General features: G+C 33.6%; 1 protein-coding gene across 4 annotated transcripts in view; it reads left to right on the top strand.

Annotated features, from left to right (window-relative positions):
- The window catches only part of CDK13 (cyclin dependent kinase 13), a 109,937-nt gene that overhangs the window by 85,210 nt on the left and 10,638 nt on the right, over positions 1-14,089 (top strand). For 2 of the 4 annotated variants that reach the window (XM_019653834.1, XM_019653831.1), the window contains exons 10-13: positions 5,261-5,377; positions 5,948-6,079; positions 10,529-10,576; positions 12,167-12,372. In XM_019653834.1, the coding sequence (XP_019509379.1) occupies positions 5,261-5,377; positions 5,948-6,079; positions 10,529-10,576; positions 12,167-12,372 (503 nt within the window). The remainder of the gene's footprint in view (positions 1-5,260; positions 5,378-5,947; positions 6,080-10,528; positions 10,577-12,166; positions 12,373-14,089) is intronic. The other 2 variants (XM_019653833.1, XM_019653835.1) reach the window with 1 other exon arrangement.

Raw genomic sequence — 14,089 nt, 5'->3', positions numbered from 1 at the left:
CATGGAGGAAATTTAAAGTAGATTGGAATAAAAAGAATCCTTCTTTCTATCCAGCCTTCCCCTACTCCCCATATTCTCTGTCACCTCACTGTCTTCCCAAAAGCCTCAGCCTAGATGGTCACACACGTGAAATTTTAAAAACATCGGCTTTGGTTGTTCCAGAATATAGGAAAAGAAGGAAAGTTCCTATATTTTAAAAAATGAAGCATTTACACCTTCATAAATCAATAGTGGACAAAATTCTGTAGACTTGTGCTTTTTTTTGGTTTTTTTTGTAGACTTGTGCTTCTTAATAGTCTTGGTCTCAGTACTTCTTTATACTCTTAAAAATTATGAAAGATCTCAGGAGCTTTTGTTTATGTTAGTTGTCTTTATTGATATTTACCACATTAGAAATTAAAACAAATTTAAAATATTAATTCATTTTAAAATGTTAAAAATAACGTCTTTAATTGTAAAAAGTCAATATTTTCCAAATAGAAATAATTGTTGGTGAGTAGTAGTATTGTATGTTTTTACAAATCTTTTAATGTCTGGCTTGATAAATACATCTGGGATCCTCATATGTTGGGTATGCTTGCTGTTCTCATAGTCTTTTCAGATAATTGTGCATATTGTTTTTGAAACTGCACTAAATAAATGGAATTTCCTATAGGTTAGTTATAATGTGCAGTCTGAAACCACATGAAAGAATATTTTGTACTCTACTGAAATCCACTGGTCTCTCTTGCACTCTGAATGGGTATTTTACAACTATGATGATTTTGTAACATTATGTATTGAACATTTGGAAAATACTGTATCACTGAATTGAGCAGATCTTCCAAATATAACATTTCATCATATTTTTGTTATCACCACTCATCAGAAAAGCCTTTAGGTATCTGTTATGAAGCTGTCAATTTCACGGTATAGATAATAAGTTTTCTAGTATTCTGATTTTCTCCTGAATGCTCGAATTGTGTAATTGACAGTAAATACTGCAGTTGTCTCCCTTGGAGTAACATATTTGTTCATATTTGAGAAAATGTGTGATAGATGCCCGGGTCTGGATGACCATAGTTTGTTAGTTGTTCTTGCCGGTAAAAATGGTGGTCCATGAATAAAGCAGCTACTTCAGCTTGCAACTCAAATAATTGCACAGGTGCTTCTCAAGGTAGCTGTCAGACTTTGTTGTGCAGCAGAAGTGCTTTATTGAGTATTTTATACTTCAGCACTGAAAATACTAAAAAAATGTATACTCAGGCATTAGGGTTTAAAAGCATGCATAATTTTGACTGCTTTAGTAGGTACGTTCTTAGGTGAAACTGCCTTCTTCCCTGCCCTGAGGTTGTGTGGTTGTGATGAGAATTTAACTGCTAATGGTTTGGTGCCACTGCCTCGAATTATGTGAAGGTGCTGGTGGTTGTGCCCACATTGGCTTTGTACCATGAGTGCAAAGTCAGCACATTGAAAAAGGCAAATAATGTCTCTGTAATACCTTTAAATTTCCAGATCCTTGAAGGGTCTTGGGGTTACCCAAGGGCCTTTTTGGACCATTTGTGAGAACTACTGTATACCAGTCTCACATATGAGTATTGATGCAAAACAACAGCATTATACTAAATAATAGTACTTTTACCAGGACCTGGGTGGATTCCTCATTTGAATGTAAGGATGAATAAGTATTAGGAAATTTCTTAATACAATTCACTACATTAGTGACCCAGGGAAGAAGATGCAGATAATGATTATAACAGGGTTTCTAAAAATCAAACTGATAAAACTAAAGTATCTTTCAAAAATTTGAAAGCCACAAAAATAAAACCGCTAGTAAAAAGGAATAAATGAATGTCTCCTTCACAGAACGTATGTGTGAATTGGTGTCTGTAAATATCTTTATGTTTTGTGCTTTTCAAACCAAAGTCATCATCTTTCTCGGTGATAAACAATGAAAGTACTCCCATTAAAATCAGAAATAAATAAAAATTATCCAATACTGTGTCATATCATTATCATTCTAACATTGTTTAGAAAAAGCAAAAGGTAAAACCCATAAAAAATATAAAGATCTAATTGAAGCAATGTATATAAAAATGAAGGAAATCTGCAAGTTGAATATTTCAGGGATATAAATATTAAGTTTTGTAAAGATATTGTAATAATCCTTTCTAAATTAATCTTTCAATTCAGAGCAGCAGTTGAATCCCAGGAGGAATTTCCTACTTTTGGAGTGTGGCAGTATTTATTCTACATTTCATCTGCAAGGAAATTCTGAGAAGAGTAATTAGAGGAATGGGTAGACAGAGAAGTTTGTCCTGTCAACCTTATAAAAAGTGTAAAGGTACCATATGGTATTGACAGCAGAATAGATAGATCAGAATACATTCACAAAATAAACCTCAAATATTTGGGGCTTTCACATATTCATTTTAAGACATCTTCAGTAACTGATTTTGGGATGGTTGGCCATCAGGCACAGATTTGGCTAATATGCATTTATCATCAATTGCTGTGCTTCCCTAGGTCCTAGTAATTTTCCCTGCCTCAGTACATCTATTTCCATCCTGTATGCTGCTACCAATTAGATAACTTTAGTCCTCATGTCTTGTCACAACACATATAATGAAATAATTTAAACTCTTTAGCTAAGAGGTGATGAAACTGATTTTTAGTATAAGACTTTTAATGTACCAGATATGAGCTCATTTAATTTCACGGCTTTGAAGTAAAATGAATCTCCATTTTACAAAAGAAGAAACAGATTCTTATACAATGCAATTTGACCAATATCACACAGACAGGATTCTGTTTTAAAGTTTGTTTTTAGAGTTTGTCTTTATTAAGCAGTTGGCCCTTGAACAACATGGGGGTGGGGCAGCAATCCCCTATACAGTAGAAAATCCAAGTATAACTTTTGCCTCTCCAAAACTTAGCTACTAATAGCCTACTGTTGACCAGAAGCGTCACATACAACAGAAACAGTCAATTAACACATATTTTGTATGTTATATGTATTATACACTGTATTCTTATAATAACGTAAGCTAGAGGAATGAAAAATGTTATTAAAATCATAAGGACAAGAAAATACATTTACAGTATTTATTGGAAAAAATCCACATATAGGAGGACCTGTACAGTTCAGACCCATGTTGTTCAAGCGTGAACTGTATTTAGGCAAACTGCCTCTTAAACTGTATTGTGTGGCCTCTGTCTATGCTTCCAGCTAAACCTCCCTGAGCCCTAAATTCCACCTATACAGATTTCCTTAGCCTTCCTCCCAAAAGTGTATACTTGGCTACTTCCATGCCTTTGCCTGTGTACTTCCTTCTCTTACTCCATTCCCTACCTGCCTATTGTTTGAGGGACATGATTCCCAAATTATAATTTAGTAAGAAAAACATACATGTAAACAACTAAAATACAAAGTAGGATGAAATAGTGTCAAGAGAAACAAGTGGTATGCAAAGAGTGACCATTCTGGGTAGTATTGGGGTACTGAAAATTTCTATGAATAGATTACTTTTGATCTAAATCTTGAGAAGTGAAAATTGAGCCAGGTAGAATCTATGGAGAAGGAATATGAGCATAGATATGGAGGAGTGGTTACTTGTGGGGAGAGATGAATTGGGAGATGAGACTAGGAAGGCAGTTTGGGACCAGATCATAGAAAGCCATGCTCCCAAGTTTGGCCTTCTTACCTAAGAGAGCCACTGTGTTTTTCATGAGGTTCTGAAAATTGGCTTTGTAAGAAACAAGAAATTGGGAATGTGCAAAGAATAATATCTTTATACCTTTTAAAAAGCTCAGGTTTAGAAAAATCCTAAACTACAGTAGTCCCTCCCTTATCCGAGGTTTAAATTTCAGTTAACCGCAGTCAACTGTGGTCCGAAAATATTAAATAGAACATTCCAGAAATAAACCATAAGTTTTAAATTGCATGCTGTTCTGAGTAGTGTGATGAACTTTTACATTGTCCCACCTGGGACATGAATCATCCCTTTGTCCAGCATGTCCAGCATGTATAAGGGTGAGTACAGTATAATAAGATAACTTGGAGAAAGACTGTAAATTTTATTACAGAATATTGTTATAATTGTCTTATTTGACTATCAGTTATTGTTGTTAATCTCTTACTGTGCCTAATTTATGAATTAAACTTTATAGTTGGTAGGGAAAAATATAGCATATGTATGGTTGGGTACTATTCGTGGTTTCAGGCATCCACTAGGGGTCTTGGAATGGACTCCTGCAGACGGGGGATTACTGTATATTGAAACAAAAAACACAATTTGAGTGACATAAAGCTTAAAAAACATGAGAGGTCGTCTCATGTAATGAGTGTGTGTTTCTGAGGTAGCATGCTAAAGCTCAGCTAAAGAATGTCTGGCAACTTTAGTTGTCATGCTTATATACATTGGTGCATGCATTTATATGTATGTATAAAATATTTTTACTTTTAGTCAGTGATACATGGACCATTTCTTTTTACATTTGAAGACCAGTTGACAATTTTATACACAATGTACATTTATCCTTGAGATTTAGTATATTCAAGCATATTGAACCAATTTTTTATCTGCATAACTAACATCAGTTAGTATTTAACTGTTTACCAGCTGGAGTTACCTATTTGTTACAGCATTCTATAAATTATCATAATAAGGACTTACTAATTAATACAAATGAGTGCTTTTAAGATGTAAATAAGTAGAGAGTAAAACAGTTAAAATTTTTCATTACCTTGAAATCAGTGGCATAATTTTGAAGAACTTGTTTGTTTCAGGGATGTTACTTTCAAGGTCCTCCCGTTGATAGAATTCAGCAGTCATTACAATATACTTACCTTCCTGAGGGTAGGATATCTGTTTCTGCTATTATTGCTAACTTTATTATATCCATGAGAAGAGGTAATGACAAGTACCTATAAAACCAGAGAAAGACATATACTAAACTCTAGTTCCTTAATTTATTGGCATAAAATTTTTCATTTTGGTTCAGAATATGTTCAGTGTATTTTGAGTGTTACTTGTGTTTTCAGATTTGATTTTGTAAACATTGGCATGTTTGGAGTGTTAGAAGTATCCACTTCTAACATAAATTGATTTCTTAAAACAAGTGATTAAGTTGGGATGACTACAATATTTAATGAGACTTATGCATCTATCAGGACTTCAGATTTTGTGTATTTAAAAATGAGTTGATGTTTTGTATAGCAGTTGTATGTATTATTTTTTCTGTGTAGTTTATAGTGATGTATTTCTTTTTGTGTGTTTAGCCGTATATGTGGGAGTCCATGTCCTGCAGTGTGGCCCGATGTAATCAAACTACCGTATTTCAACACCATGAAACCAAAGAAGCAATATCGTCGAAAGTTAAGAGAAGAATTTGTTTTGTAAGAAGGGGGCGCTTAAGCATCCATATTGCATTGAGTGATTTTTTGTTGTTGTTATTTCTTGTGAATTCTAAATGTCATTCTATCCTCTGTTGGCTCAAGGTAGACCTAATCACAATTCTTATGTGTTATTTAATTTTAACTTTCCCTTTGCTACATGCAAATTACCATGTCGCCACCATTATGAAATCAGTGGTTTGGGTTTGTGTGTTTGATTTGGTGCTTTGCTTGTGTGAAAGAACTTTAATAATATTTTAAATTTTATTGAAACAGCTTTCAAGTTACTTCAGCTCAGGTTTTTATTTTGTTGTAGGAAACTGTTCTATTCAATTCTTAATTTATGTTACAAATTGCCCATAGAGTAATAAAATGTACTGTTGTTTGCCAAATTTAAAATTATTTAGAATAATAGTTACAAAATTATGTAAAAACATTTCTTCAAAGGAAAATTGGAATTTAGTGGAATAAAGTATTGCAAACGTTATAAAATTCTAGTCTTTGAAATCAGCTGCTGAAGAAACATTAAACGGTGTGAAGAATGTGTCTGACTCCTGTAACCCTCTCCGCCAGCATTCCTGCAGCTGCTCTAGACTTGTTTGACTACATGCTTGCTTTGGACCCCAGCAAGCGCTGCACTGCAGAACAGGCCCTTCAGTGTGAGTTCCTGCGGGACGTGGAGCCCTCAAAAATGCCTCCCCCAGAGTAAGTGACCTTTTATTATTGTTAGATCCCATATGTAAAGAACCTGGACTGTTTTAATAACATCTGTATGTAAACAATCAAAAGCTATTCCATGATGAGTTAAAAGAAATAGAATAAATAAAAATAAATAGAATAACAGCAAAACACATAATTTGCACATTTAGAATACAGAACCTTGTTTAATGTTCAACTAACCACATAGGACTAGCAAAAGTAGCCTTCCTCTAGCTAATTTTACTAATATATTTTAACCCTTAGGAAAATATTACTGCTGTAGCTTATTATTCTAAAACTACTTATACCAGTACAATTGCTTATACTTCCAATTGCAATAGCTAAAATTTTCAGTGCTATACTAAACATTTTTCATGCATTACATTAATCTTTATAGTTCTTTCAGGTAGGTATTATTATCTTCATCATCATCATTTTACAAAGGAGGAAGCAGGCTCAAAGAGGTTAAGAAACTTGCCCAAGAATACAAATCTAGTAAAGGGTGGAGCCAGCTCTTAAATTCAAGTTAGTCCAATAAGAAAGAGAAGTTCTGAAATACTTTTTGGCAAACTATACAATAGAAAATTTTTATCATCAAATAAAAGAATATTAGTATCAAAAGCCTGTATAGAATCAGTTTATCGTCCAGTGTGGGAAGGGGGTGGAATGCATAAAATTGGGGAGTGAAAATAGCTAAGTTCTTGAAACATCACTCTCTTGTGGCTCCTGTAATTTCTCTAGGATTGATTTGGGGAAAGGGGAGGGGACAAAGCAGTCCATTTGGTTCTTCTTGGTAGGATCTAGAAACTTTATAGGGATTTTCTTAGTAATTTTAAAAATGATGATGAGCATCCTAAAAGCAAGCTTACCCCAATAATAATAAAATGTTTTCATGTAATTCAGTTATCATATTGTGAATGAACAAGCATGGGCTTCGGAGTTCAAATCCTGGCTCTTCCACTTAGATTGGGTTTACTGTAATTCTATGAGACCATCATATTCAACTTTATGAAGTTTTTGCTCTATATGAAAGGCATAAAGGATCTATCATCTGACATATTGAGGGACCTGAATCATTCATTGTTGAATTGTTTCATGGGTTTCTTATTTTTTGCTTATCAGTATATATCAGCAGTCTTGAAACTTTGGCTGTAGTAACCTTCCAAATTTTTTAAAACTTTTGATTTTGAAAACTTTCTACTTTAAAGAAAAATTAGGAAATTAATACAATGAGCATTCATAGATCCTTCACCTGGAATCAACAGTTTTTAATGTTTGGGCACATTTGCTTTAATCACTCTATATAAACTGTTTTTTTGAACTATTTGAATATTGTGTAAGTGACACTTCATTTATAAATAATTCACATGTATCTATAAGAACGAGGAATTCTATATAACTACAGTACCATTATAAAACATAAGAAATTTAACATTGCAATATTTAATAGTCCATTGTTAAATTTCTCCACAATAATTTCCTTTATAGCCTGTTTTTGGGGGAGCTGCGATGAAGAATTCATTCAGAGCGCACACATTTAATTTAGTTGTCATGTCTCTTTAGTTTTGGGAGAGGGCTTTTATGACATTGACATTTTTTAAAAGTCCAAGCCAGCTGTTTTGTAAAACTTTTACACTCTGGTTTTAATTGCTTTCTAGTAATCAGAATTAGAGTAACTTTTTCTTTTATTATTGTTTTTGGCAAAAATACTATGTAGGCAGTGATGTGTGCTTTCTTCTGTATCATATCTAGAGGAACGTAACGTCGTTTTTCTCCCATTATTGGTAACACTAAATTGATCTCTTGGTTTAACTGGTCCGCATGAAAGAATTCTGGTAAAACTGTATCAATGCACATTTTTAATTGACATCTAAACTTTTTTTAATCAATGGTTTAAATAGCGCAAAAGATATAATTTTCAGTGTACCATAAGTGTTGACACCTAAATCAAGCAGTTAGATCACTCTTAAAAATTCGTTGGAATCAAAATATCTTAGTATTTTTATATTCAGCAATATTCACTTAGAAAATGTATGAAGAAATTCTTCAACAATTGAACATTATTGTTTTTTTCATCTTGAACTGACATTGCTTTTGCAAGTTTTTAAATGCAACATATTTTTGCTTAAAAGTATTTTATTGATTTACCCTAGTATACTTTCTTAAAACAATGTGTGTATATAAATGGAAATTCAATTTAAAAAAATGTCCTTACTATAAAGCTTTTTTTCTTCTTGTTTAAATTGTCATTGCAAATGTTAGTAGTACATATTTCAGTTAAAAAAGATTTAGTGGAAAATTCAATGTAATGAAATAAATAGTGCTGAGATTTTCCCCCATGTAATTTGCATATCTGTCAATTAATAGTACTTATTTTAGAATGGGACATAGTTCCACATTAATTGTAATTTTATTTTTATTATTATAAATACCTTTATAAACAAAGCATTTGCAGACGGTCAAGTGACTCAGTTGGTTAAGAGCTCTCTTAAGAGTGCGAGCTCTGAGTAACAGCGGATTGAGTCCCAGCCTGACCTGAGCAGCCGCTGAGCTGCCAACAGGTGGCAGGATGGCTCAGCTAAAAAACAATGTATATATATATATAAACAAGCATTTGAAAATGGATAGAGTTTTGTCAGAAATATCACTGAGTTCTTTGAACTCCTTCCATATTATGTCCCAAAAATCACATAGTGATCTGTCATCAAAAATTATTTTGATGACCTTTAAAATAATAAAGGTCATCTTTTAATGACGTTTAAGGTTTTTTCCTCCTTTAATTTATTTTGACAGTAAAAAATTGGAAACCACATGACTGCCAAAAGATATCTTGTCTAGTCTTTAATCATTTAGTTTTTCAAATTTTGGGAAAATAAACCAAAGAAGCTTTACCAATACTTATTAAATGACTTCTTAAACTTGTTATTTTTTCTTTTGTTAGGACATGTTTAATCCAGTATACTTAAAAAAAGATTAGAAAGTCAGCATGTAATTTCAGTGCTACTTTGCCAGTTTATTAAATTGTGTTTCTTATTACATTTTTAAAATATGTTTTTGTCAAAATCTTGAAGCTATAGATATATCTCATTCAATCTATGAAAAATGCCTGCTATATAACCAATATTAACGCTGTTCATATTGTCAAATACATCACCTAAATTCACTCAGTATTTATCAGAACATACCTGACTGCATTTTTTCCATTAAAAATAAACATCTTGGTGAAAAATCTGTAAACGAATAATAAATGATTGGATACATCACTAAGGCAATCAGGTCGTAATTATAATGATATCGAGCTAATATTTAGATAAAAAGTTATATAAAGAATATAACCTCTCAGTATTTTGTAATATGTAATATATACTTAAAATTGTAAGTTATTTAAGGTAAGGACTATGAAAAAAGACCTTGGTATTCCTTTGGGAACTATGTATATGTACTAAACTCCGCTGATCAGTTTTTTTAGGAATAATCAAATGAGAGCGGGTCATTAAAAAAAAGACAAAACTCTATTAATTGGATGTCCTGTCAAACTTTTATGATGTATTTAATGGAAAGAGAAAAAGTATATATTGCTAAAAAGTGAATTAGAATGGCAGCTAGCCTATAATTTTATTTTTTCTTAATAGCAAGTGTAAAGCATTAAACAGTTCATAAGATAAAATATAATAAACTGTAATTAGAATAAATATTTCATGGTGTGACTTGATAAAAATAGTTTTAAGCTACCTTACTGAATGATGATGAATGGTCTCAAACATGAACATAGCATCTCCTATGTGAGAGGCACTGTCTGAGCACTTATATATGTTAACATATATGACCCCTACCCCATAAGGTGGACTGTGTTATTAATCCCAATTTTAAAGATAAGGAAACTGAGGCACAGAGGTCATTACTTGCCTAATAAGATAAAATAAGTTAGTGGCTGAGCCAGTATTTGAACCTTCAGAAATGTACATAATAATTTGGTTATTCTAGAAAACATTCCTGGTACTTATATCTGTGAGTCAGCATCTCTAAATCTGTATACTGTTAGAGCTATTTGTTGGGTAATGTGTATCTTTCCTAGAGATGACTGTTGAGATCATCCAGAAAGAACCTTACCTTTAAATTATGGGAGGGAGAAAAAGCCCTTTTTAGTGGCTTTCTTTGCTTTACTCTCATGGGACTCCCTTGCAGTAGCAATGCGTTCCATGAACATCAGGCTGAAGGAAGTGAAATCAGTCCAGTTACTGCATTATTGCAGTACATCTGAGTTCAGAATATCCCAGCAGAGTCTCAGGCCACACATCTTGTAATGCACAGAGAGAGAAAGAGAGAGAGAGGGAAAGAGGGAAGGGAGGGAGAGGGAGTGGGAGAGGGAGAGAAAGAAAGTCTTTGGCGGGATTATGATGCCTTGTAGCTTCCCAATATCAATATTTCAAATTGTCCCTTTGTTTGTTACTCCAGGAGGTTTTTACACGCTGAGGCAATGCACCATAGTAAGATGGCTGAGAGGTATGCCTTTGTTTTGTTTTTGGACCTCAGGTGCATAGACTTGGTTTAATCATAATCCTTGTGTCACTCATCATTGGTCCATGCATGGCTCTCTTTTTTTCTTTTAGTTACTTAATTTAATTAGTCATTTTAAATGATGTTGATAAGCAGCCATGAGCCTACCAAATTAAAGCTAGAATCTTGACAATAACCTACTTTAATCATATCATACCGTCTCCCTCCCCCCTACAACCTATCCCCTTGCCTTCCTCCACCTGAGGTAATTGTCATTCCTGTTCTCCTTTGTATATATATACTTTCGTTGCCATCTATATGTACTCATAAAAAGTTATATTTTAAAATTTTAGTTGTTTTTGGTTTTATAAAAGAGTGTCATGCTGTTTGTAATCTTTTGGGAATGACTTTTTTTTTTTTTTTTACTTAATATATTACATTGCTAAGATTTAACCATATTGTTGCATATGCCTTTATTTTGTAACATTAGATAAGAGTAATTGTGAAAGAGGAGGTATGAAAGAATTTGCTGAATGTGCAGGCCATTCTCAAAGATCAATTTTAGGAAAGAGGACTTATGGATATGGAAATATTATTAAAAACAATTCCAGATATACCTCCTTAGAAAGTCTTCATGCATCCCTAGAAGAAAACATACAGGTTGAAGACTGCAGATATGTATCACCAGGTTGGGGCTGCTTAAAGGAATTTGTAGTTATTCTGGGCAAGTTTATTAACCTTTCCAAGCCTCAATTTTCTCATCTTTAAATAGATAAAACAGTAGCTTCCCATTGGGTTGTTAGGGGAAGAAGAAAACATCTATCAATCAAATATTTATGTCTTTATTTCAGCAAAAGTTATTTTGCAGTGTTGTCAGATTTGTGAAATTACATTCAGGTAGAATTGTTTCAGAACTGTGGATAATGCTGATAGTTGCTAGTTATTCAGAACTCTTTGTTGATGAGTAATGAGCCTGGATTACCTATTTTTGAAACTCCTCTGTAGCATCAGTTCTGCAACATTTGCTTATATTGGGTTATCGGAAAAGTCATGACTTATTTTTTTCTATGTTTTTTGTTGCAAAAATGTATCATGACTTTTCCAACAACCCAATAGAAGCAAATACGAGGGTATTAAAAAATTAAAAGCTCTTACGAGGAAGTTTTTCACAAACGTTATGTCCTAGGCTTTACTCCTTTTTAATCCTGTGTGTACTTTCTGCAAATGGCATACTTTTTGCTTTTTTTTTTTGTGACATATTCAGTGTATGATTTAATATAAGAATTGGCTTTAAAAGATTACACCAAGGATAATAGTAACCTATGTTTATGACTATATATTCTTCATTTATAGTTTTAATACATTATTATTTATTGATTATTCAGAAGCCACAGAATAATCTTTGTATATAAAGGCGAAGTCCTGAAAGGAGGTGGGGCATCAAGGCTGATTTTTAGTGGAAGAGTTTGCAAAGCCTATGTATGAAGTCTTCAAGAACAACTTGGGGGTGATGGGGGAGGCAGCACCTTTGTTGTTAAAAATACTAGCATTTTGTTAAGAAATGCTACTGATGAACAATTTAATTTTTTTTTCCAGTCTTCCCTTATGGCAAGATTGTCATGAGTTATGGAGTAAAAAGCGAAGGAGACAGAAGCAGATGGGCATGACTGATGATGTTTCCACAATTAAAGCCCCCAGAAAGGACTTGTCTCTGGGCTTGGATGACAGCAGAACCAACACACCCCAGAGTGTTCTGCCTACTTCACAACTGAAATCTCAGGGCAACTCGAATATGGCATCTGGTCAGTAATGCTTCCATAGGTTGATTTTCTTCACATTGTTTTGTGGCTACTGTTGATTATATTGCTGGAGTGTTAAAGCATTTGTGGTTAAAGTTGAACATTAAGGTTTATTCACCGAACTTGACATTTCCTTGGTATTTGCTTATGCCAGTATAGACATTTCACTGCTCAATAGTAAACAATCTCAAGGTAAGATTAACTTATAAAGGAGGTATCAAGTTACATATGACTAGTAATTAGTCAGATTTCTCTTTTTCCCTCTTCCTTCTCCTAGTGGAGGAATGGGTAAGTCTTTTACTCACACTATTCTCACAAGCTCAGCATTCAATGTCTGTGAATGCTTAAGTAGCAAGATGAAAGATATAGGAAAACAGTAAAAAATTGTAATAGAAGCTCTTTTTCTACTGTTTATAATATCCTCAGATTACTCTTAATATGTTTCCCATTGTACTGTAGGATCTCAAAGGTTGGAATTGGATTTTGTGCTAAAAATGACTTGAAGTATTATAAAGAAGAATATTTTGGGGAAATTTAAATTTCTTCCTCTGACCCAGTCTGTTATAAGAGTAAGCGTCATCATGAGAAACCAATCTCTTCAAAGTTGAAAGTATTATTAAACTCATCCTGTCATTTAATTAACTTTTTAAAAAATGGAATCTACTCCCTCATATTGCCTCAGGAATCCAGAAAGCATTCCACTTTAGTTTAATTTTTTTTTTTTTTATGAAGACAAAGACTGATATGAAATAAGTAGAGGCAACTTTGTGTAATTGTGCTACGCTTTATTGCACTTCACAGATATTGCAATTTTTACAAATTGGAAGGTTGTGGCAACCCTGCATTGAGCAACTCTATTGGCACCATTTTTCCAATAGCATTTGTTCACTTCATGTCTCTGTCACATTTTGGTAATTCTCACAACATTTCAAAATTTTCATGATTATTATATTTGTTATGGTGATCTGTGATCAGTGATCTTTGATGTTACTATTGTAGTTTTGGGGCTCCACGATGGTGCCCATATAAGAAAGCACACTTAATTGGTAAGTATTGTGTGTGTTCTGATTCTTCCACTGACCATTCCCTCATCTCCCTCCCTCTCCTTGAGCCTCCCTATTCCCTGAGACACAATAATATGAAATTAGGCCAATTAATAACCTTATGACCTCTAAGTGTTCAAGTGAATGGAAGAGTCACATGTCTCACTTTAAATCAAAAGCTAGGAAATATTAAGCTTAGTGAGGAAGGTGTGTCAAAAGCTGAGACAGGCTGAAAGCTGGGCCTCTTGTGCCAGTTACCCAAGTGGTGAATGCAAAGGAAAAGTTCTTGAAGGAAATTAAAAGTGCTACTGTAGTGAACACATAAATGATAAGAAAGTGAGACAGCCTTAATTACAGATTTCAAGAAAAGTTCAGTTGTCTAGACAGATCAAACAAGCTATAACATTCTCTTAAGCCAGAGCCTCATCTAGAGCAAGGCCCTAATGCTCTTCAATTCTGTGAAGGTTGAGAGAGGTGAGGAAGGTGCAGAGGAAATATTTTAAGCTAATAGAGGCTGGTTCATGAAGTTTAAGGAGAGAAGCTGCCTTCATAACATAGCATGTGCTGATGGAGAAGCTGCAGTAAGTTACACAGAGGATCTAGCTCAGATAATTAATGAAGGTGGCTACATTAAACCACAGATTTTCATTGTAGACAAAACAGCCATGTCTTGGAAG

The sequence above is a fragment of the Hipposideros armiger genome, unplaced genomic scaffold (genome assembly GCF_001890085.2).
Source record: "Hipposideros armiger isolate ML-2016 unplaced genomic scaffold, ASM189008v1 scaffold_208, whole genome shotgun sequence".
NCBI lineage: Eukaryota > Metazoa > Chordata > Mammalia > Chiroptera > Hipposideridae > Hipposideros > Hipposideros armiger.
This window is presented reverse-complemented; position numbering and strand designations above follow the sequence as displayed.